Consider the following 22,263-nt stretch of genomic DNA (forward strand, 5'->3'; position numbering starts at 1 on the left):
GGGGCTTGGCAGCCCACTGTATTACTGGATAGATGCTTTCAGAGTAATGTGACAATGGGCTATGATTACTGGATAGGACCAACAAATACACTGGGCAGTGGCACCAGTACCTGTTGGAGAAAGCCAAACAGACTACTCTGCCACTGGACAGTGGATGCCAGACAGGACCAGGCAGGACATTCTATTGCTAGATTGTTAGTGCCATACTTGGTCCACAAGTTGCTAAGCAACTGGGTTCCAAAGGTAATAGCAGATTTGCCAGATGGGCTCTCTGCTGGTTCCCTGGCCTTGGTTTTCTTTTTTTTTTTCTTTTTAAAAATTTATTAATTAAACTAAATACAAAATAAGAAAAAAGTAGACTAGAAAAAAGAAAAACAGAAAAGGAAAATAAACAGACAAACAAACATTGTCATGTGCCCCTCAGAATGTCAGGGAGGATTCAAAATATATAACAATAAATTTCCATTTCAAGAAAGCATATATAATAATAGAAGATATTATATTCATGAGTATCTATCTTTCATTTACTTCCTTGTAGGTTATTTTTTTATTCTCTGCTTTGCACTTTTTACTTTATTCTTTTATTCCCTTTTCATCTCTCCCCATCTCCCCAAGCAGGCTACAATTAAGCACCTATACCTGCATATATTCAGATACATACCCAATATACATAATATATATATTTATTCATATGTAAGCATTCATTTAAAACAATATTAATATGGCTGATGTAATGTGAATTTCTCTCTTGATTGAAAGTTTTAAATTTGACTTTATCTAAGATCAATAATTACTAGTCCTACTTAAAAAAAAAAAAATTCTACTCCTGATCCTTATAGTGTTTGTCTATATTTCTTATTTCTTATCCTTGCTAACTCATCTACTTAATTCTGTTCCTTAACTATCTTGCTATTACTTAACTTCCTCTCACCCATGGATCCCTCTCTTATCTTTTGCCTCCACCTTTCCTTCTTCATCCTTTTCCCATTAATCTACACACATTATCCCATTCAGATTAGACACCCTTTTATATTCCCACCTAATCTTATGCTACCATCCCCTCCTCTTTTTTTTTTCCTTTTCAATTGATATACATACCTTTTCTCACTGCCATTATTCTACACACCCTTATACACCTCACCTTATCCTGTATCCTATGCCCATTATTCTGCACCCTTTGTCCCACTGCCATAAATCTATATATCCTTCTATATTCCACCTTATCCTATTCTGTCCCTTATTTCTTTATAGATTTTGGAGGGTACTATATACTTCATGGCATACATTTTATATATACATATATATGTATATGTATGTGTATATATATAAAACTTTGTATGTATCTGTGTCTGTGTGTAGTGTTTCTGATATGAGTAGCTTTTCAGAAATACAGGCCCTCGGCTCTCCTCCCTCTTCTAATGCTTCTGTGTCTATTCTTGCCCTATACCTGATTTGTATAACATAATTATTGTTTTTATATTTTCCTAGAGAAATCATACTCAACTCTGCCCTAATCTTTCTTTTGAAATATCCAATTACTGATATTACTCTTAAATATATGGTGTTTATTTCCATGCAGAATACATAAACAATTTGTCCATGTTGAGTTTTTTGAAATTAATCTTTGAGACCTGGAGAGATTTACATGTACTAATGTTAAGTGAAGTGAGTAGAATCAAGAAAACATTTTACACAACAACAACAAGATTATATGATAATCAACTCTGATGTACATATCTTTTTTCAACAATAATATGATTGAGGCCAATTCCAATAGACTTGTGATGGAGAGAGCTATCTGCACCCAAAGAGAGGATTATGGAAACTGAATATGGTTCACAACATAATATTTTCACTTTTTTGTTGTTGTTTGCTTGCTTTTTGATATGATTTTTCTTATAAAGCTTGATAAATATGGAAATATGTATAGAATTCCATGTATTTAACTTATATTGGATTACTTACAATTTAGAGGAGGAAGAAAGGGAGAAAATTTGGAATGTAAGGTTTTTAAAGGGTGAATATTAAAAATTATCTTTGCATATATTTTGAAAATAAAATGTTTTTTTTAAAAAAAGAATTTAATCTTTGATATTGGTTCTTATATTTTAAATATTCTTTTAAAAATCCACATTTGGTTGAGGCAAAGTCATGAAAATCTGCAAGTTTGTTGAATGCTCTTTTTTTTTTCCATTCAATATTATGGATAATTTTTCTGGATATATTTTTGGCCATGCACCTAGTTGTTTTGATTGCCAGTATATATTATTCCATGGCCTTCGGTCCTTTATTGTAGCTGCTGATCAATTCTGTACAATTCTAATTGTAGCTCTAGAATATTTGAATTTTTTTTTAATGTTTTTGTTTTATTTTGTTTCTTGCAAATTTTTTTCTTTGATCTAGAAGTTTGGAAATTTAACAATAATGTTCTTATCTGTTTTCCACAGATCTCTTTGAGATGATGATCAGTGGAATTTTTTATTTTTTATTTTTACTTTTACCTTGTGTCCTATCACTGTAGGATAATTTTTTTTTGGATTATTTCTTATGTTATTGTGTCAAGGTCTTTTTTTTTTTTTTTTTTTTTTTGGTCACAGCTTTCAGATATTTCAATTAGCCTTAAATTTTTTCTTCTTGATATCTTCTCCAGATCTGTTTTTTTTTTTCTTATAAAATATTTCCTCTTCTGTTCTATTTGTTCATTCTTTAAACTTTCTTTAGTCATTTCTTGATCTCTTATAGCTTCATGCACTTTCCCTTACCCAATTCTATTTTTTAAATAATCATTTTCTTCTTTAAGACTATAGTCTCCTTTTCTAGTTGGTTAATTATTTTTTTCATAATCTTTTTGATTTTCTTGAATGGTTTTAGTTTTTATTTTTTTGTTTTCCTCAATCTCTCTCATTTGATTTTGAAAGTCTTTTCTGAGTTCTATAAATTCTTTCTGATCAAGTAGTCATTTAATGTTACTCTTTGTGTTATAAGAGGCTTTGTTTATTTGTGTTTGTTTGTTTACTTCACCATCTTCTTCTAAAGATGAATCCCCAGTCTTCTCTATTCCCATAGTAAGTTTCTGTATTTGGGTTGTTTCTTTGCCTATTCATTGAAAAAAAAAATTATTGGTAAGCATCTCTAATCCTGGGGTAGGGGTATGGTGCCTCTGTCTTCACTCAGTTCTTCCTTCTGACCTGGAACCACAAACCCAAAATTCTACTTTCCTACAAGTGTCTGCAGCCAGCAGTGTTCCTGCCCCACTGCTTCTGGGCTCACTGGGTGTGCTGGTTCCTTCTTGTTCAGGATTGTGTCTCAACAGCATGGTTGGACCTGGTGTTCCTAATCAGCAGAGGTTCCCCCAGTCTCCCCTAACTCAAAGGTGAAAGTTCCTGTGGTTGGGATTGAAGTTTCAGTCAAACTCAACTAGTACCCAGGATTCTCCACTTGCTGTTTCTGCAGAGCTATTCCATAGGTATTTGGACTTCACAGTGGTTAATCTCTGTCCTGGGGTGCTTCTTCTGGTCTTTTTGGGATATCCCAAACAGACCCCCTCCCATTCCAATCCAAGTCTTCTTTGCTTTTCACCAGTCTACATTTTCCCTGAGGCACAAATTTATTCTGTTTGTAGGGAAAATCTGGACAGTTTGTAATTTTCTGACCTACTCCATCATCTTCTTAGAATCCTCCCCTGGCCTTGTTTTTCAGCAGTAGTACAATATTTCCTCTTTCAGCCAATGGCTGGGTTTGGGGGTAATGATGAATTTGGGGTAGCAATTTCTAGTTTAAAATAAACATGTGACAAATTCACAATGGTCATTCTCATTGCCAAAGATAACTTTTTTTAGGGGAAGTCTGTACCAGGAGTGGCAAATATGAAATAGAGTTGGAAGAGCATATAGTTAGCAAGGAAAAGACAAGTTTCCCAGAGGAACTCATAATTAAGGAAAAAGGAAATACTCCATAAAGTGGGAGTAAGCCATTGACTGGCAGTGTTAGATCCATTGAGGAGTTGAGGAGATAAGCCAAAGTTAGCTAGAGTAAGGAGAAAGGCTCTATTAAAGGGAAGACACTAAGAGGGAGAGAGAGAACTCCTCCTAGTGAGCTTAGTCCTGAGAAGGACCTAGTAGCAGGAGAAGATCTTTTAAAGAGAAAATACAGTGTTGGGGATTTCTTAGGGAAACCTGGGAATTAAAAGTAGACTAGGAAGTGATTAAAGAGATCAAAGATCAAAGAGAAGCCAGACATAATACCTGGCAGGTCAGATCTACCTAAAGATATACTAATCAATATCTCAAAGGTTGTTTAAAGATGCACAGAGATAGAAGGATAGACAATGGAATTGTATCCTCACAATCACTCTATAAAAACAGGATATCCTGGGAACTGGTCATGCTTGATAATAGCTGGTTCATACTGACAGAGAAAAAGAGTAGGTTTTCAATACCACCCTAATCTATTAAACTGCTACATTGCTCAATCAGCTAGGCCAAAGGACCTTAATTTAATATCAATTGGCAAAAGTTCCTTCCCTTTGAATTTCCAGTGACTTGACTCAAAGCTTTACCTGTGAAGTATATTGCCCCTGTCTGGAAGAATATGAGAGGCTTACCTCTATCTTCAGCAAATTCTGCCTTCTGGTGATTAATTTCAGTTCAGTCATTTTTACCTACCTTAAATTACTAAGAACAAAAGTGATAAAATATAATGTATGACCTGGAGGTAGGTTCATTTCCTTGCTAAACTGTTTATAGGCAATTATTCAAATCCCCACCCTGCCCAGATTTTATGGTGGGGAAAGTCTGAAGGCTTTTCCCTTTACATCTCAATTTCTTTCAATTTCGGTCTTTGCAGCCAAACATATGTAATTTTTGTTAAAGTCTCACTGAGCTACAGTTCCCTTACTTTTGAATGAATGAAATTACTTATTATTTATAATTAAATTTTAAATTTTTCTATAAAATTTATAAAATATTTCCAGTTCATAATCTCATTTGATCACTAAATTTGATATTTTTCTGCTTCTATGATCTTGAGTACTCTATGAACTGATCCATAACCTGAGCGCTCTGCTTCAATATTCCTCTCTGTAAAAATGGTTTCCTTTGTTTATTAATTAAAGTCTGTTTTCAAACCTTGATTTGTTACAAACCAAAGTATTTTAAAGTCATAAAAAATTGGGCATGAACTTTAGGAAAGGGAATGAAAAAATGGAATATGCATTTTTATTGAGTACTGTACAGATGTACAATATTTACAAGACCTGAAGAAGGATGTTACCATTGAATTTATGATGGAATAAAATGGTCATTTGAGGTCTACCATGAACAGATTTAGTTCAAGTTTAGGTATTATTGGTCAGAACCCTCAAAATCTAAAACTAATGAAGATTTTTCCCCCTTGTAAAGTTTAGAAATACCAGAGAACTATGACATTTCACTTAATTTTATTGTATGCTGTAATTAAATCTTTTTTATATCATGCTATATGATAATATAGGCAAACTGAAGTTTGAGAAGAATTGTTCCTCAAAAACATAATGCCTTGGTCTTAGATCAAATGATTTTTTAAAAAAAGAAACTATGTCTTCAGATTTAAAGGGGGGATGGTAGTACTTGCTGCTCACTTTCCAAATGCCTGAGGCAATTATTTATTATTATTATAATTATTATTACCTTTCATAATTGTGCAAATATGTGGCAGATTAAAAGGACTCCTAAACATGGAAACTTGTTTCATAGAGTCATTGGATTTAAAATATAAAAGGCCTTGGAAAATGTAAAGGATCTCATTTTTGGCAGTAAAAATAATGCTTTTGCCTAAAAGTAGCATTTGATAGTATCCCTATTTTTAAAATTTGGTATGCTTTTTCTAAAGCAGTGCAGGAGTAAACAACATGGGTCATAGGGATCATTATATTATCTTTAGGCTTAAAAAGAGTGAATTCTTGCTATATGTTACAATTTTGGAACTATACACATTTTCACTCAAGCAATAACATTTGTTGTTGAGTCATTTTTCAGTTGTATCTGGCCTTTTATGAGCACATTCGGGATTTTCTTGGCAAAGATATTGGAACAGCTTGCATTCCCTTCTTCAGTTCACTTTACAGATGAGTAAACTAAAGCAAATATGGTTAAATGATTTACCCAGGTCATAATAGGTGTCTGAGACCAGCTTTAAATTCAGGTTTTCCTGACTCCAGGCCCAGCTTTCTATCCACAGATTCACCTAATTGTCCTAACAATAATGGTAACCTAATGACAGTTGAAATATTTCATGCAGGTTGTCTCAAGTGCTAAGAATTCAGGTACCAAGTCAAACACATGATATGGTATGACAGATGTAGTGTTTGAACCCAATTCTTCCTGACTCCAAAGAAAGCCCTCTATCCTTTATTCCGCATTGCTTTTTATGATACTTTTAAACTCGTATATTCCCTATATTCTAGGATTTCCTTAATTATGATAAGATAAAAGATAGAATAACATAGTGTACAGAAAGTCTGAAAGACTGGATTTAAATCCCAGTTTATAGAGATAGATAGATAGAGATAGAGATAGAGATAGAGATACTAGCTCTGTGATCCCAAGTAAGTTGCTTAAGGCAAGTTACTAAGCAATTTATAAATTGAAGAGAAGAAATGGGTCTCCATTGGTAGATAGAGTCTTCTCTAAAGAGATAAAATTATAATTACATTGCATATCTTTTGTGAAAATCACTAACAGCTTATATTTTGTATGACAAATACATTTTCTTCAAAACAATTTTTTGAGTTCAGTAATTCAAATTATTACACTCATTTTGTAGGTGAGAAAATGACGTCCAGAAAGAAGAAATAAGTTGGTAACTACTTGTACTAGTTAAGAGAGTATCACAATGGAATGCAGAAACCCAGACTTCAAATGCAACTAACATTATTGTGTTCATGTATTTGTTGGTTTTTCTCTAAATCAGCATGAATTGGAGCCACACAATCATCCAATGATAGATCTAAATTTGACTGTTCTTTCCAACATGATTATAAGATAGAACAAAGTTTATCACTTCCCTCTCTCTCTTTCATTAACTAGCTATATCCACTGACACTTTCAATAATGGCCTCATTAATGAAAGAATTTTGAAGTGTATATTGAATGAACATTTAAGAGGCAACATGTTGTAATGGATAAGGCACAGAATGTGGAGTCAGCGAGACCAGAATAAAAAAAAAACAAACCTTCCAGATGGGTGATCCTAGGCAAATCAATTAACTTCTCTGTGCATCATTTCCCACTTCTGTAAAATAAAGGAGTGAAACTAGTAGGTCTCTCAAATTTCTACTAGCTCTAAATCCATAATTTCAGGACAGATTAGTTGATCTCAGCTGACATAGTAGCAAGAAAGTTGGATTTGACATAAAAAGACAACTTGTGTTTGAATTATAGCTGTGTAATTTATTTTTAATATAAACTGTAGTGAGTCACCTGATACATTGTTTAAATATTTTAGTATGCTTTTTATTATTTATTATCAATAATATTTGTAATGAATGCAACGACAGCCAAAAAACTCCAACTAAAACAAATTCTATACAAAGACACACAGACAAAATGTTACATGCATATTAGCACTTAGAAATTTCTGACAGTGAAATATTTATAAGTAGTCTGATTTGTTACCTCTTTTCTGGCTGACATATTGATGAGATAATTTTTAGTGAAACTTTTTGACAAATATATTATTCATATAGCATTATGAAAATTGATCACAGGTTGCATATTTACAATTTATTACATTGTTACTCTCATTCTTTTTTGTATATGCTGGCAGGACTACATAATAATAATCCCTTTGTAGTTATGTCTGAAGAAAAAATTACATTTTACACTGAGATTTTGTTTAAATCAGTTATTCCTCTATTAATTCCAAGGTTTAGTACTTTTGAAAAAATCAGTCTCCTCTGTCTTCAAAAATCCTTAAAAGCATCAGATTATTATCAGTTGAGTACACTCATTTTCTTATAAGTTAGCAAACTCTCTAGAAATTTGTATTCCAATGCTGTATATCATAGATGTGTTTAAATAAATAAAACATTTATTTTCATATTTATAATATATATGCTCCCACACACACATATTACATACAAACACATCTATACACACATACATAAATCTTATATACCCAGTTATTTACTTGGTTTTTCATTAGGAAAGATTGAACTTGAGAGAAAGGATCATGTTTTGACTACTGCTGTGTTAACCTTAGCACTTAGCACAATTCCTGGCAAATAGTAATCATTTAACAATACTTGTTGACGGGCTGATTTACTTCATGATTTTCAAATGTTTACCCTATATTTTTCAAATGCTCTGTGGTTTTTTACAGACTGGTTCTACTTTATTTATTAATGACAATAATAAACTCAGTGAGCAAGAATGGTAGCTGGTAGAATCAAGCAGTATATTAACTCCTTTCTTTTCACATTTCAGTACTCTGCCTACTGAAGGATGGTGCTGACCCTCATATAACTCTTTCATCAGGAGGATCCTTACTCCACCTGGTAAGAACCATTATAATTATTTAGAAATGTGTAAAGATGACAAGGAGTGTATTAGTTATATTATTAACAAAACAAAACAAAAGAATTATTATTATCTTAATAAACATTCAATGACATAAATGTAACTAATTAAACTAATTATATTATCAGATACATTTAGTAGTCTCTGAACAAGTATGAGGGGCTATCATAGCATGGAGTAAGTTCTAAACAGTAAGAAAAATGAGTTCAAGTAATGTCTCAAATCCATCCTAGTTTTGTAAATCAGTCTCTCATTGCTCTCAACAAGCTCTATGCAAAGACAGAATCACTGTATCTGTGAGTTGGAAGGAAACTTAGCAGCCCTCATATACTGTCCAGTAGCAGTCCAATGCATATGCTAAGTGAATCTTTATTATTCTATTATCCTGAGCTTGAATCTAGGGCAATTCTATCCTCCATTACTTTAAAAAGAAGAAAGGAAGGAAGGAAGGAAGGAAGGAAGGAAGGAAGGAAGGAAGGAAGGAAGGAAGGAAGGAAGGAAGGAAGGAAGGAAGGAAGGAAGGAAGGAAAGGAAGGAAGGAAAGTGGTTTTGAGGTTAAAAAGGTAATATTTGTAAGATGCTTTATAAATGTTTAAAATCTAAGCAAATATTTGATTGTAGTAGCAGTATACTATTGTATAGTATAATATTATATTGTAGAGGATAGTATAGTATAGCATAGCATAGTATAATATACTATAGTATAGTAATTTACAAACTGTATTAAGCTATAACATCTATAACATCACTTTAATGGAGAGTCATGCTTTTCTTATCTGTTATAATAACTAGCCTCATGAAACTTCTTTATTTACTTCTCTTCCTTTTCTATTTAATGTTTTTCTTCTTTCTTTTAGCCTTCTCTAATTTGTCCTAGTCTTACACTAAACTTTGCAATCAGGGTATTTTTTTTTATCAGGTACCTTAAAGTGATGTTTCATGATGCCTTGGAAGTCATCTCTAAGTGCAAACTAAGAATATTTATTTTTATAGTGCATCATGAGAACTTTTTGGAAGGCTCAGGATAGTGATAATACCTGTGATTAGAGATGAATTATTTGTCTTTGTAGCAACTCTGGGATCACGCAAAATATAGTTGCTATGATTCCTATAAGGCTACTTTGAAATTTAGTGTAATGTAAACTATAATGAATATAAATTACAAACAAAGCAAGAATTTGTTTGTAGAACAGAGGGTGGACTCCATAGATTTTTTTAAAATTCCTTTTGCCTTATAAATAAACTTTACAGTTTGGTGTTAATAAATATGGCCACCATTATGACATAATCAAGATACAGAATCTGAATTTTGCATTAGTCAGAAAAGCTTCGTGTTATAATTGAAATTATAATTATGTGAAAGAGGTGAGACCTATAAATTAAACTCACAAGAATGGGAATAGAATTAATTCATCCACCAGGAGTTGGGTGTGGACTAGGAAAATCAGATAAAGAAAATCAGATATATTTTAATATAAAGATTAGAGCTGAGAATTAGAGGGATAAGAATACCAAGGGACTCTAGCAAGGACCATATAGGGCAAAAGATAAGGAGTTTTGTCTCTGTTAAACAATATTCTTTATTTTGGGATCACCAAAAATAGTAAATAAGAAACAAATGAAAAATAGCATGTTGCCAATGATTCAAAATTGAAAGTGTTTCAAAAGGCTTCAGGTAGTAAAGAAAGTGATTTAGCCTTCTAAAATGTCAACTTTTAGTGCTTTATTGTTTATTCATTCTTATGGCATTCTGAACTTAGAAACCTAATACATTATCAGCACTTAACCTCTAATTCCACATGTCAAGATTAATATCAAGGAGAAAAAAGGCAGCATGTGTGGGGAGGAGATGCTAGATCAGGGGAGAAAGAGAATTGCTAAAATAACCTGGTTTGAGTATATGAACATATTTGATTTAATCTTTATTTACTTGGTATGTACTTCTAAGTGCAATTTCCTCAATAAATTAAGGTAGTATTCTTAAAACTAAATTCTATGGAACCTGGTAAAATGAATGAAAAGTTCAGATGAGCAGATTATCAATAAAGTGAGGTCAATGATTTTTCTCAAAGCTAAAGATTCCTAAAGGAAACACTAATGAAAGCCTTAAATATCTTTGGAAAAGTGGGTGCTCCCAAGAAGCAGAGATTCTAAACATATTGATTCTGCCAAACTCAAATTGTGCCCACCCCTTAAAAATGAAAATGTTAACTTAAAAATATTCTTTCAGAGGAAGGATTTTGGGGAAATGGCAGAGGAAATCAGAAAATTCTAAACTCTCCAGATTTCTCCCACAAACAAGACAAAACTGTGCCTCAGGATGAACATAAATAGGTGAAGGGCAGAACAGGAATCTTCCTGGGACAACCCAAGAAGACTGAAGTTTAACATAGTGAAGTGAAAATTCCTCCAGGCTACCTCTGTAGAAACAACAACAGGAAGGCCTAAGGATAGCTGGATTCAGAGTTATCCTCAGCCACAATCACAGGAACTTTCATCTCCTGGACAGCATGGGAATTAGAGGGTCTGAATCTGGGAACCTCTTTATTAAGAATTCCAGGTTCAATTCAAAGTGCTCAAAGTGCTGCAGAGATGTGTCTCTGGGTCATAAGGAGCTAGCACATTCCATGAATACTGAAGCAATTAGGAAGGAAAACTGCTGTCTGTAGGCATTTGCAGGAGGATAAAACTTTTGGTTTGGGCTTTCAAGTCAGAGGAAAGAGCTAAAATGAAGCAAAAGCCACCACTTTCCTACCCGAGGATTAGAGTTTGGTACTCTAATAGTTCTTGTAAAAAAAAAATAAATAAATAAATAAAAAATGAACAGGCAAAGGAGAAAGACAACTCGACCATAGAAACCATAGAATTGGGAAGACCAGGGTTTATCTTCAGAGGAAGAAAATGAAGTATTAAAAAAAAAAAAAAAAAGAATCAGCTACACCCAGAAAAGGAACATTGGGAAATGAGTGTAAACTGTTAGCATTTTTTGTTTTTCTCCCCAGATTATTTTTATCTTCCGAATCCAATTCTTCCTTTGCAACAACAACAACAAAATTCAGTTCTGCACATATATATTGTACCTAGGATATACTATAACATATTTAATATGTATGGGAATGCCTGCCATCTGGGGGGGGTGGAGGGAAGGAGGGGAAAAATTAGAAACAGAAAGGAGTACAAGGGATAGTGTTGTAAAAATTTACCTATGCATATGTACTGTCAAAAAATGTTATAATTATAAAATTAATTTAAAAAATTAAAAAAAAATCCTCTCCTACCCCAAAGAGTAACATTAAAAAGCTACCTGTGGAAAAGGAATTTATAAAAGAAATCAAAAAAAGACTTTAGAAATCAAATGAAAGAAATTGAGGAATAAAACTAAAGGGAAAAAAAAAGAATCATCCCAGGAAAACAAAAACATTTTGAAAAGAAAGTCAATCAACGACAAAAGGAGAAATATAATTTGTCTGTGAAAATTAGAATTGGGAAGGGGAAGCCAGTTAAACTGTAAGAAACCAAGAAATAACAAAATAAAATATAAAGAATGAAAAAAATAGAAGAAACTGTGAAACATAAGAAAAACACCAGCTCTGGAGAACAACAGATCAAAAGGAGATTGCATAAAGATAATTGGACTACCTGAAAACTGACCAAAAAAAAAAATAAAAAAAAAAAAACCAAACCTTGACACAATATTGCCTGAAATGATAGAACAAGAGCAGAGAGTAGAAAGAGGAAAAACCCATAAATCACTACTTCAAAGAGATCCTACAAGGAAAACATATAGGGACATTATCATTAAATGTCAAGACCCCCAGATCTCATATCAGCAGCTACAACGAAATATTAGGAATATTATATATCAGCAATCAAAAGAATTAAATCTGTAGTCAAAATATTATATACATGAAGAATATAGCATCCTCCAAAATCTATAAAGAAATAAGGGGGGAGGGTATAGGATAAGGTATGGTATAGAAAGATTTGTAGATTCATGGCAGTAGGATACGTAATAGAGGTTATTGAAAATTGGTAAAGAGGCAAAAAAAGAGTAGGGGAGAGAAGATAAAGGAGTAATTCATAGGTGAAGGAGGTTAAGTAATAGCAATACAGGTTAAGGAGTAGAACTAAAATAGAACAGTTATCTGGAATAGGAAATAAGAAATATATACAAACAGAGTTACAGTGACGATAAATCAAATTTACTAGAGGAAAAAAAAAAAAGGAGGGCCAGTAATCATTGATCTCAGAGAAAGTCAAACTTAAAGATTCAATCAAGAGAGAAATTAATGTTGTATATCAAGCATTTTAATATTTTATATGCATACATACAAGTATATATATATATATATATATATACATATATATATATATATATATATATATATATATATATGTATATATATTCGCACTTAACTTTTGCCTGCTTCAGGGAAATAAGGAGAATGAAAGGGGAAAAAAGAATAAAATAAAAAGTACACAGCAGAGAACAAAAGATTTACCTATGAAAAAGGAAAGATGGATATTCGTAAATATGTCTTTATATATATTATTATACTATTATAAATATTATATATTATATACATATATTATAATATATTAATATATATTATTATATTCATATATATTATTTCGCAAGAATGTTCTTTTTTGAGTCTGTAAGTTCCCTTGATATTAAAATATGATAGTAAAAGAGCTTTCTAATCCTTTTATAAGAAAAATAGATTATATTAAGCTGTTTGACTTGGTTTGTATTTATTGCTGAAAGACTGTAATATTAAATTTGTGGAAATCAGAAAAGAAAGATTCCATTTTTGATAAGGAATATTCATCCACTAAAGATGAAAGCAGTCAGATTTCTTAAGATTTCCTATTAATATATATTCTTGTTTCATGTAGTAAGGTAACCAAGCCATGTAGTATGAGCATCTAAAATGCTGAACTGATTATCTTAGGATTACTGTTCTTAACTATCACTGAATATCATGGTACAGTTAATATTGCTAGTAAAGAAAAAGTACAACCATATTAATTGTACCAGACAATTTTATTCAGTGTATATTTCTGCAAATTTTACATTTCCCAGCTTTTTTTCTTTGGCTCATGAAATCCTCTATCTGGAAGAACTTTCCATTCTATCAAAGGCTATTTTATACATGAAAAGCCAGTTCACATGCTGTCTCTTTCATGAAACTTTTTCATGAACCCTTCAGACATAATTCTCTCCTCTCATTCAATAGTTACCTCACCCTCTGAATTTAGTACTGTATAAGTGAAATTTTTCACACTTTATTTTGGATTATAGTTATTTGTATTGCAGGGTTTTGAGTTAATACTTCCTTATGTGTAGCCTGATTGGAGTGGTTCTTTTTCTGTTTAATAACTACAGGGCTATTTCCTTATTAATACTCATCTTGAGTTCTAACACAGAAGACATGTAATAGACATGACTAGTCTTTTTCATTAATTAATAAATTGTTGTCTCACAGCTCTCACCCCAGCTTATAACTAATCCAGAGAAACCACTTTTCTAATAACTTTCCCATAACCACTACTTCAGTTTATAATTAAAACTGAGAAACTTCTTTTCCCAAGATTTTGTTTTACCTCTCCTGATCTCAAACTCCTTGCTCCCATAAGCTTAAAGGATACTAATTTTTGATAATATAATTTATTACAGTATAACAAATAATGTAAAAACCCATTAAATATTTCATCATTGTACAAGCTGCCAGAATTGCATCAATTGCAACATCTAACTTTCCCACAACTAAGGACATACATTTATTTCAAAGTAGTTATGCAGAATCTCTCAAGAAGTATATTCTGGTTACTTTTTTGACAGCTTATCTTTTTCATAGATAAAAGTTTAATTCCCTTTTAAAATATTTTAATTTGTATTTTGTTTTAACTTACATAATAAAACAAGCATTTCTATAACAGCATAAAAACAGATGACTGCACATAAAACTGCAAATCTATTACATCCAATTCTTTATTTTTTTTAAATATAGAATAAAGTAATCGTGTAAATTGTTTTTTCCCCTTCTTTTCCCTTCCCCCTGCCATGACTACCATTAGATAAACATTCAATTCTGTCAGGACATATTAAGATTCTCTTTGACAGTTAGCTCATTCAATCTTTAAGTGGTAAAATGTTCACTTTGTCCTTTTTCTCAGTGCTTCACATATATTCCTATGTGAAGTAATTCTAACAATGACAGCTAATTCATGCCAGAATTACATTTAAACTTTTTCTTATCCAAAGATTATTTTCTCTTAAAAACATATAATGTCATTGTCCATAGTCTCTTTGGGAAGGATTATTGAAATGGAGTTTATATTTGAATGCTTTTTTTTAGACCCAATAATGAATGTTAAACTCTGAAATCTTAACATATATTAATCACAATATTATAGTAATAAGAAGACATGGAAGAGATCTTAATGATCATCTTGATATAGACTATCAGAATCTGATACTTGGAAATGATTTTAATGGCAATTTTTATATAGTCCATGAATAAAAGGACTTTTCACTATTTAATATCTGGTTAGAGGTTATTGAAAATATGATTGAAGACTTCCAAGTTGGGAAAAGCCACCCCACTTCAGAGATGGAGAGTTCTTCTTTTGTATAGCTTTTATTGTTAGGAAGATGTTTTTTTCCAGTCATGAAGTTTACATTTCTAAACTTTTACTCTTTGCCCCTTGTTGTGCCTTCTGTGGCAAAAAAGTACAAGTCTAATCCATATCTACATTATAGCCCTTTAGCTATTTGAAGATATTCATCATCTCCACCATCTACTCACCCCACCTAGAAATTTCTGATCTCTTTGCCAAAGAATTCCACATTCTTTGACTGATATTCATTTGATATGGACTTAAAACCCTTCACTATTTATATCTAGATACCAAATAATATGAAAAATTTATCCCCTGAAGTGAAAATACATTAAAATGTTCGCTATTTGAAGCTATAATTTTGTAAAATATGATATCTGGTTATCAGTCTAATGGAAATATGCAGTGGAAATTCAAATAATAAAATTACTTCAGAGGAATCATCACTTGAACTGCTTAGGATCTAGATGAACTCTTTTCTGGAAGTTAATATTATCTGACCAATAAGAAAATTGATAGTCCAGAGAAGTAAAGTGGCTTGTTAGAATTTGAACGCAGATCTTTATTATTGTAAATCCATCATCCTTTTCTCTATTACAAACTAGTTCATTATGGAACAAATTAATGAAATTTATGAAGAGCTTAAGTATAATTATGATTTAACTAATAAGCCAATGTAGCAGAGAAATTTAGAAAATCATCTGAGTGTATTACATTGAAAATTATGTAAAATGAGATTCTTTTCAAGGGTACCACTTAAATGGTATAAATGTAAAAACAAAAAAATCATGCAAATATAATGCTGTTTTGAGAGAAAAAATAATCCATTTTATAACATAATTCTGCTATCACCTGATTATAATTCTATGAGGGTTACATTTGGGACATATGATCTAACCAGGAATATGACTGTCTTATCAACAATGAGATATATTATAGTAAGTTTCTACTGCAATATGAAATTAGGCATTGCTGTTTGAAATATGGGTAGAAATCATAAATGCAATTCACCTCAGAAAATTCAAGTTGCATCTGTGGAAAAGTAATCTGAATTATAAATATCCAATAGGCAGAAGATACTTACAAAGTAAAAATGTCCTGTATAATGAAATATGCTCCTACAATGTAATATAGTGGCCAAAAAATTCAATGCCCTTTTGTGGAGATGATAATGAAGACATAAAGTGATGCTCTTTAGAAAGAGTCAGAAAGAAGCTAGATGGCCACCTGTCAGATATGCTTTAAAGATTATTCACTGGATTAAATAAAATATTAAAATTAATAGCTTTTAAGAGATCCTTTCCAATTCTAGTGATTTTCAATTTTTATTGTATGAAAACTAGTTCAGAAGTCTCTGATTTCAATAGATCCAAAGAAAATTTGGAAATATTTCATCAAATTCCAAAATATTTTATTTTAATATGTGAAGGAATGGATATTTTCTTTGTCCAATCAAGACCATTTCTAAGTGTGACCAGAAAACACATTGCTCATATTCTAACCATCTTTATGATGAATATAAAATAATTAAAATAAAATGAATGCACCAGTCTCACTGTTACAGAGTAATAGAAAATACATATTTTAAATTAGTTGTTTTTAATTATGTCCAATTCTTTGTCATCTTTTTTGGGGAGATTTTCTTAGCAAAGAATACTGAGTATTTACGCTTTCCTTCTCCAGACCATTTTACAAAAATGGAAACTGAGGCAAATAGAGTTAATTGACTTGCCCAGGGTCACAGAACTAGTGTCTGAAGCTGCATTTGAACTCAGGTCTTCTTGACGCTTAGCCTGATTTTTTTTTTTTTTTCCTGAGGCTGGGGTTAAGTGACTTGCCCAGTGTCACACAGCTAGGAAGTGTTAAATGTCTGAGACCAGATGTGAACTCAGGTCCTCCTGAGTTCAGGGCTGGTGCTCTATCCACTGCGCCACCTAGCTGCCCCAAGCCTGATATTATATCCACTGTATCACCTAGATGCCTAAAAATAGAACAAAAAGCAGTAATCAATTGATATATTATGCTATTCCATAACATATCTACATCTATAGACATCTATCTTTGTCTTTATAGCTCTTTAGCCACCTTCATCTGTAATTATATAGCTATATAGATATAGGTATAAATAGATGGATATGTAAAGAAACAGATACAGATCTAGATATAGATATACCAGAGACAGATAAGCACCATAAGTAGAAAGTTTGTAAGAAATATATTAAGAGAACTCATTTGTGTGCTATAGAATTTGCTTTAAGTTTAAATGTCAATTAATTATAGCAGTATATTTGTATATTCTGCCATAATACATTTTGGAAAATACATTAAGATGAAACTTTATTAAAACTATCTTAAAAATCCAATGTGAGTGCTACAGAAATATCTCCCAAAGAAAATAATGGATAATCCATCATTATAGTTTTGTAGGAGTAAGTTTCGAAAGCAAAACAATAGCCTTGGATTTAAGTTGATGCAATAGAATGTAAGCTCTGTCATAATATTATGACATATTATATATTTATAGCTAATATTAGCCAATTTCTTTGTCATTTTACTCTCAGTGCTGAGCACAATGCCTTGTATCTGATAGGTGCTTAGTAAATGCTTGATGAATAAATAATTGAATTCAAAATTCTACTCCAGTTATTTTCCTCTAACTTTAATAGATTGTTAGACATTTCTAAAGGAATACTAATTAGTGGATTAGGTTAATGTAGCTCTTAAGTTGTCCTTTAATGTGTAAAAGAATTGTACATATTTAACCTATATCATATTGTTTGCCGTTTTAAAGAGGTGTAAGTAAGGGAGTGAGGGAGAAAAATTCAAGAACACAAGGTTTTACAAAAATTAGTATTGAAGACTATCTTTATCTGTATTTGGAAAAATAAAATACTATTAAAAATAAAATGTTATTCTTTATGTAAGCACCCACAAGAAAGATGATTCTTTACATAGCTTTTTTGTGTTTTCATTAAAAAGTTGTTGTTCAACAACAAGATAATACGATTAATTCTGATGGACATGAATCTTTTCAACAGTGAGGTGATTCAAGTTAGTTCCAATAGTCTTGTGATAGAGAGAGCCATCTGCACCCAAAGAGAAGACTGTGGGGACTGAGTATATGACATAGTATTTTTACTTTCTTTTTTGTTGTTATTTGCTTGCATTTTGCTTTCTTTCTCATTTTTTTCCCTTTTGATCTGATTTTTCTTATGCAGCATGATAAATATGGAAATTTGTATAGAAAAATTGCACATATTTAACATATATTGGACTACTTGCCATCTAGCAGAGGACTGGGGAAAAGGAAGGAGGGAAAAAAAATTGGAACATAAAATTTTGCAAGGATAAATGTTGAAAACTATGCATATCTTTTGAAAATAAAATGTTAAAAAAAAACAAAAACAACAACAACAAAAAAAAAACCTGTGGTTGTTTGCTCTTTGTTCTCCATGAGGAGAACTATGAAATCAGGATTGTAATGCCACGACAATCAAGTGAACTGGATTTAAGTTTAGGAGGGCCTGACTTTCTCTTCCAAAGTCATACATCTGAGTCCATTGGTAATAGGTTGTTTGTCACTTATTCTCAAAGAGAATCATGACAACAGGAAAGTGATACTAAGTGAATTGTATTTAAATGAGGGTCAGATATACTGTTTCCAAGGTCATTGTCTTCTGTAGAGCCATTTCAGCTGAGTGACAAGAAATAGATCTGGATGACTAGAGGTGGCCCAGGATGCAATGCAAGAGCTTGGCCTTCTCTAGCTAAAATATTTTACAAGTCTTAGTCTGACTGAGGCAACAGCCATTCCATGATTAAGATTTCATTTAAGTGATTAAGGCTTGGTAAAAATTGAGACAAAGTCATGGTATCTTTTACGTAATTACGGAAAAAAAAAAAAAAAAAAAAAAAAAAACAACTTGAGAGGGGAAGACCCTCAGGGTTTCTGACTAAAACAGCAACAATTATCATTTACATTCACCCTGAGCCAATCAGGGTCCAAACAATGACCAAACAAGCCTTGGGTTGAGACCTATTGGACAAACAATGATAGTATTTTGAGTTGAAGGCATGATTCTAGATGATAAACCCAGATATCTTGTGAGATTTCAGTGATCAAAATTTACATTCCTTTGGGCAGAGTATCTGAAGGTATAAAGGTATTATAAGGGAAAGAAGAAAGAATACAAAAGAAAATAAAAAAGCTGTTTTGTCCAAATGACCACTTCTATTTTGGTTCTAAGTGGGGCAGCTCCTACTCCTGGTTAAGAATTGGCTCTGTGTGAAGTGCTGTACTAAGTGGCGGATTTATACAGAGAAAATTGAAAGATAACCTGTTTGCAAGAATAATTCTAATTCTCTTTTCCCCATAAGAAAACAGATCAATGAAATGGACTGAACAAGGGAAAATAACACATAATGGAGCTGATGAGGGGAGCCCGAAACTATTTCCATTTCTCTCTCTCTGATTTGGGAATATAGCCTTAAAGCTCGATTCTTTAAAGCCTGATTCTTAAGAATCTCACTAATGTAAAGAAAATAAAAATATTATATATCCCTGAATATTTATATAAATACTGTTTGTAACAGCAAAAAATTTTAAATGAAATAGATTCTTGTTGACTGAGGAATGGTTAACTAGGCCTGGTACTCATAATGATGTGTTAAGATTCATTTCTAATTCCCAACCCCCAAGGGAGATATTCAGGCCCTTGTTGGGACCCTGGATCTCTTAGAATCAGCCAATGTCAGGATAATTAAAAGTCTTTATTCTTGGTCTTTTGTGGTCCAGGTCAGGGGATTAGATCTAGCAATCTCCATGCATTCTTCCTCTCTCTCCACTGCCAAGAGAAATGAATCAATCTCCTCCTCCTACTCCATACACTCATGTCACTTCCCCTTCTTTGTCCACACTCACCAATCAAGCCCGAACTGAATAGTTAAGGAGGTTCATCCTCCAAGCATGTGGCAATAGAAAATTGTCCTGTGCTAGATTACCTTGCATCTGCTCAGTTCTAGCCCTCTACAGGCTCTCCCAGCCCTCATGGGATCTGAGCTAACTTGGACTGTCCCAGCCTCCATTTTAATAATCTACTCAGGTTTCCCAACCCCCACCCCAAGCACAAACAGTTCCTTATCTAAAAACCCATTGAATTCTATTCAAATTATAATCCTGGCTGAAACCCAGCCTGGAGCCAACGAGGGACTCCACCCACTAACCCCTTCAAGATTACCAAAACCCCCCATTAATATGGGTAAAGTACCAAAAAAAAACATTTGCCCTGCTTAACTGCCAAATTACAGAAGTTATTATATTTAGTTTTCAGAGTATTTCCTAAAATCATATATTAAAATCTTATAACTTATTTCAAAGCAGTATTCATGAATAAATTCAATATTATGAGAGAAATTAAAAAAACACACACACATCATACTTCCCTAATTAAATCATTCTTGAACAAAAGCAGATGAGAAATAACTTTACTTTAAACTCCTAAGACTGAATTTTTAAAAATAAACCATTTTGTTTTAATAGAAAAGCTGTAGAATGATGCACATAATGTGAGTGAACTTCAGCTCTTCTGCTACTTATTTCAAATGTGATAAATCAGTAAATAAAAAGTTATATATGGTAACTTTAGCATTCAAGTCTCCAATAGCAAAAGAAATTCCATCACCTAAAGCTGCTTATTTGGGCCACTGGGATGTTCTGCCTCTTAGAGATAACTATATCTTTCCTTTCTATTGTATGCTTCATGCTATGGGAAATGTGTCATGAGATAATTTTCTTTTTTGATTTACACTTAAATCTATGGGGGCTATATGAAAGTTGAGATTTCATGGCCTATCTCCTATCCATTGCGCCATCTAGTTGCCCCTTTCTTACTATTGTATATGTTACCAGACACCCATTTATAAGTATCTTGTTATAAAAAATTCACTAATTGTTCTCAACTGGACTTTTCTTAAAACATTACTGAAAATTGTCAAAGCTGAAATGAAATAGATATATGCTTACAATATAAACAAGAGAAAGAAAAACTGTAATGGATAGATACATTACAATCATTGAGTGCTGTTGGGCAGGATTGGTGATGGAATAGCAGGTAAAGTCCAAAAAAGGCAAAACTACAAGATGCTAAGAAAATTAGATTCTTAATTACTTATTACTTTATTGAATTAGTGATTATAAAGAATGCCTAAAAAACTTAGGATTACTATAAATTCCTCTTCTGATATTTACACTGAGTTCTTGGAATTAATACTATCTACTTGAGAATATCATATATTGAGTGAATGGAATGTTTTGTGATGGCTCTTTTATATCTGTTGGATAAATTCAGTACTAAATCTTTTCTATCCTTTTATGATCTTTATGCTTCAGTGTCAAAAGTATTATGTTCTCTTCTTCATTCTGACTACAGGAAAAGAATGGTTTCCTTTTATCATCTAGCTTGCTCTAAAAGACTGGTATTTATTTTTATATAAATAGCAAAATATTTCAAGTGATGGGAAAATTTTACTATAATTTAAGGAATAATACTTCATAATTCTAAACTTTTTTTCTTATCTTTCTTTTGTATTATTAAATTAAATAATAAACCCTAAAATTTCCATTTAAAAATATTATGGAAGAAATTTTAAAATTCTGTTCTCTGTGGTTTGTATTTTTTAAAAGCACAGTCATATTAAATTTAATAGATGTGTTAACAAAAATATTCTGTGTCCTCTCCTATACTTTTAAAAATTCACATTCTGATTTTAAACAATTTTTCTTATATCTAGATATCCTTCCTTATCACAAACTGCAAATAATTTTTGTAAAAATCCATTTATTTTCATTTTTATATTCCTCAAATAAAAGTTCACAAAGCCTTTTGCCAGAGTTGATATTATCAGACCTGTTCTACAGTTGAGGGAACTGAAACAGACAGAAATTAAGTGATTTACCTAAGATTACACAGCTAGAAAATATCTGAAGCTGTATTTGAACTGGTCTTTTTGACTCTAGACCAAATGCTCTACTCACTTGACTACCTAACTGCTTTTAGGTTAATTGAATTGATTCTTTCTCCTCTGC

General features: G+C 32.0%; 1 protein-coding gene across 8 annotated transcripts in view; it reads left to right on the forward strand.

Annotated features, from left to right (window-relative positions):
- The window catches only part of MYO16 (myosin XVI), an 899,069-nt gene that overhangs the window by 258,259 nt on the left and 618,547 nt on the right, over window positions 1-22,263 (forward strand). For all 8 annotated transcript variants that reach the window (XM_074299517.1, XM_074299521.1, XM_074299522.1 and 5 more), the window contains one exon: window positions 8,463-8,533. In XM_074299517.1, the coding sequence (XP_074155618.1) occupies window positions 8,463-8,533 (71 nt within the window). The remainder of the gene's footprint in view (window positions 1-8,462; window positions 8,534-22,263) is intronic.

The sequence above is a fragment of the Sminthopsis crassicaudata genome, chromosome 3, assembly GCF_048593235.1.
Source record: "Sminthopsis crassicaudata isolate SCR6 chromosome 3, ASM4859323v1, whole genome shotgun sequence".
Lineage (NCBI taxonomy): Eukaryota > Metazoa > Chordata > Mammalia > Dasyuromorphia > Dasyuridae > Sminthopsis > Sminthopsis crassicaudata.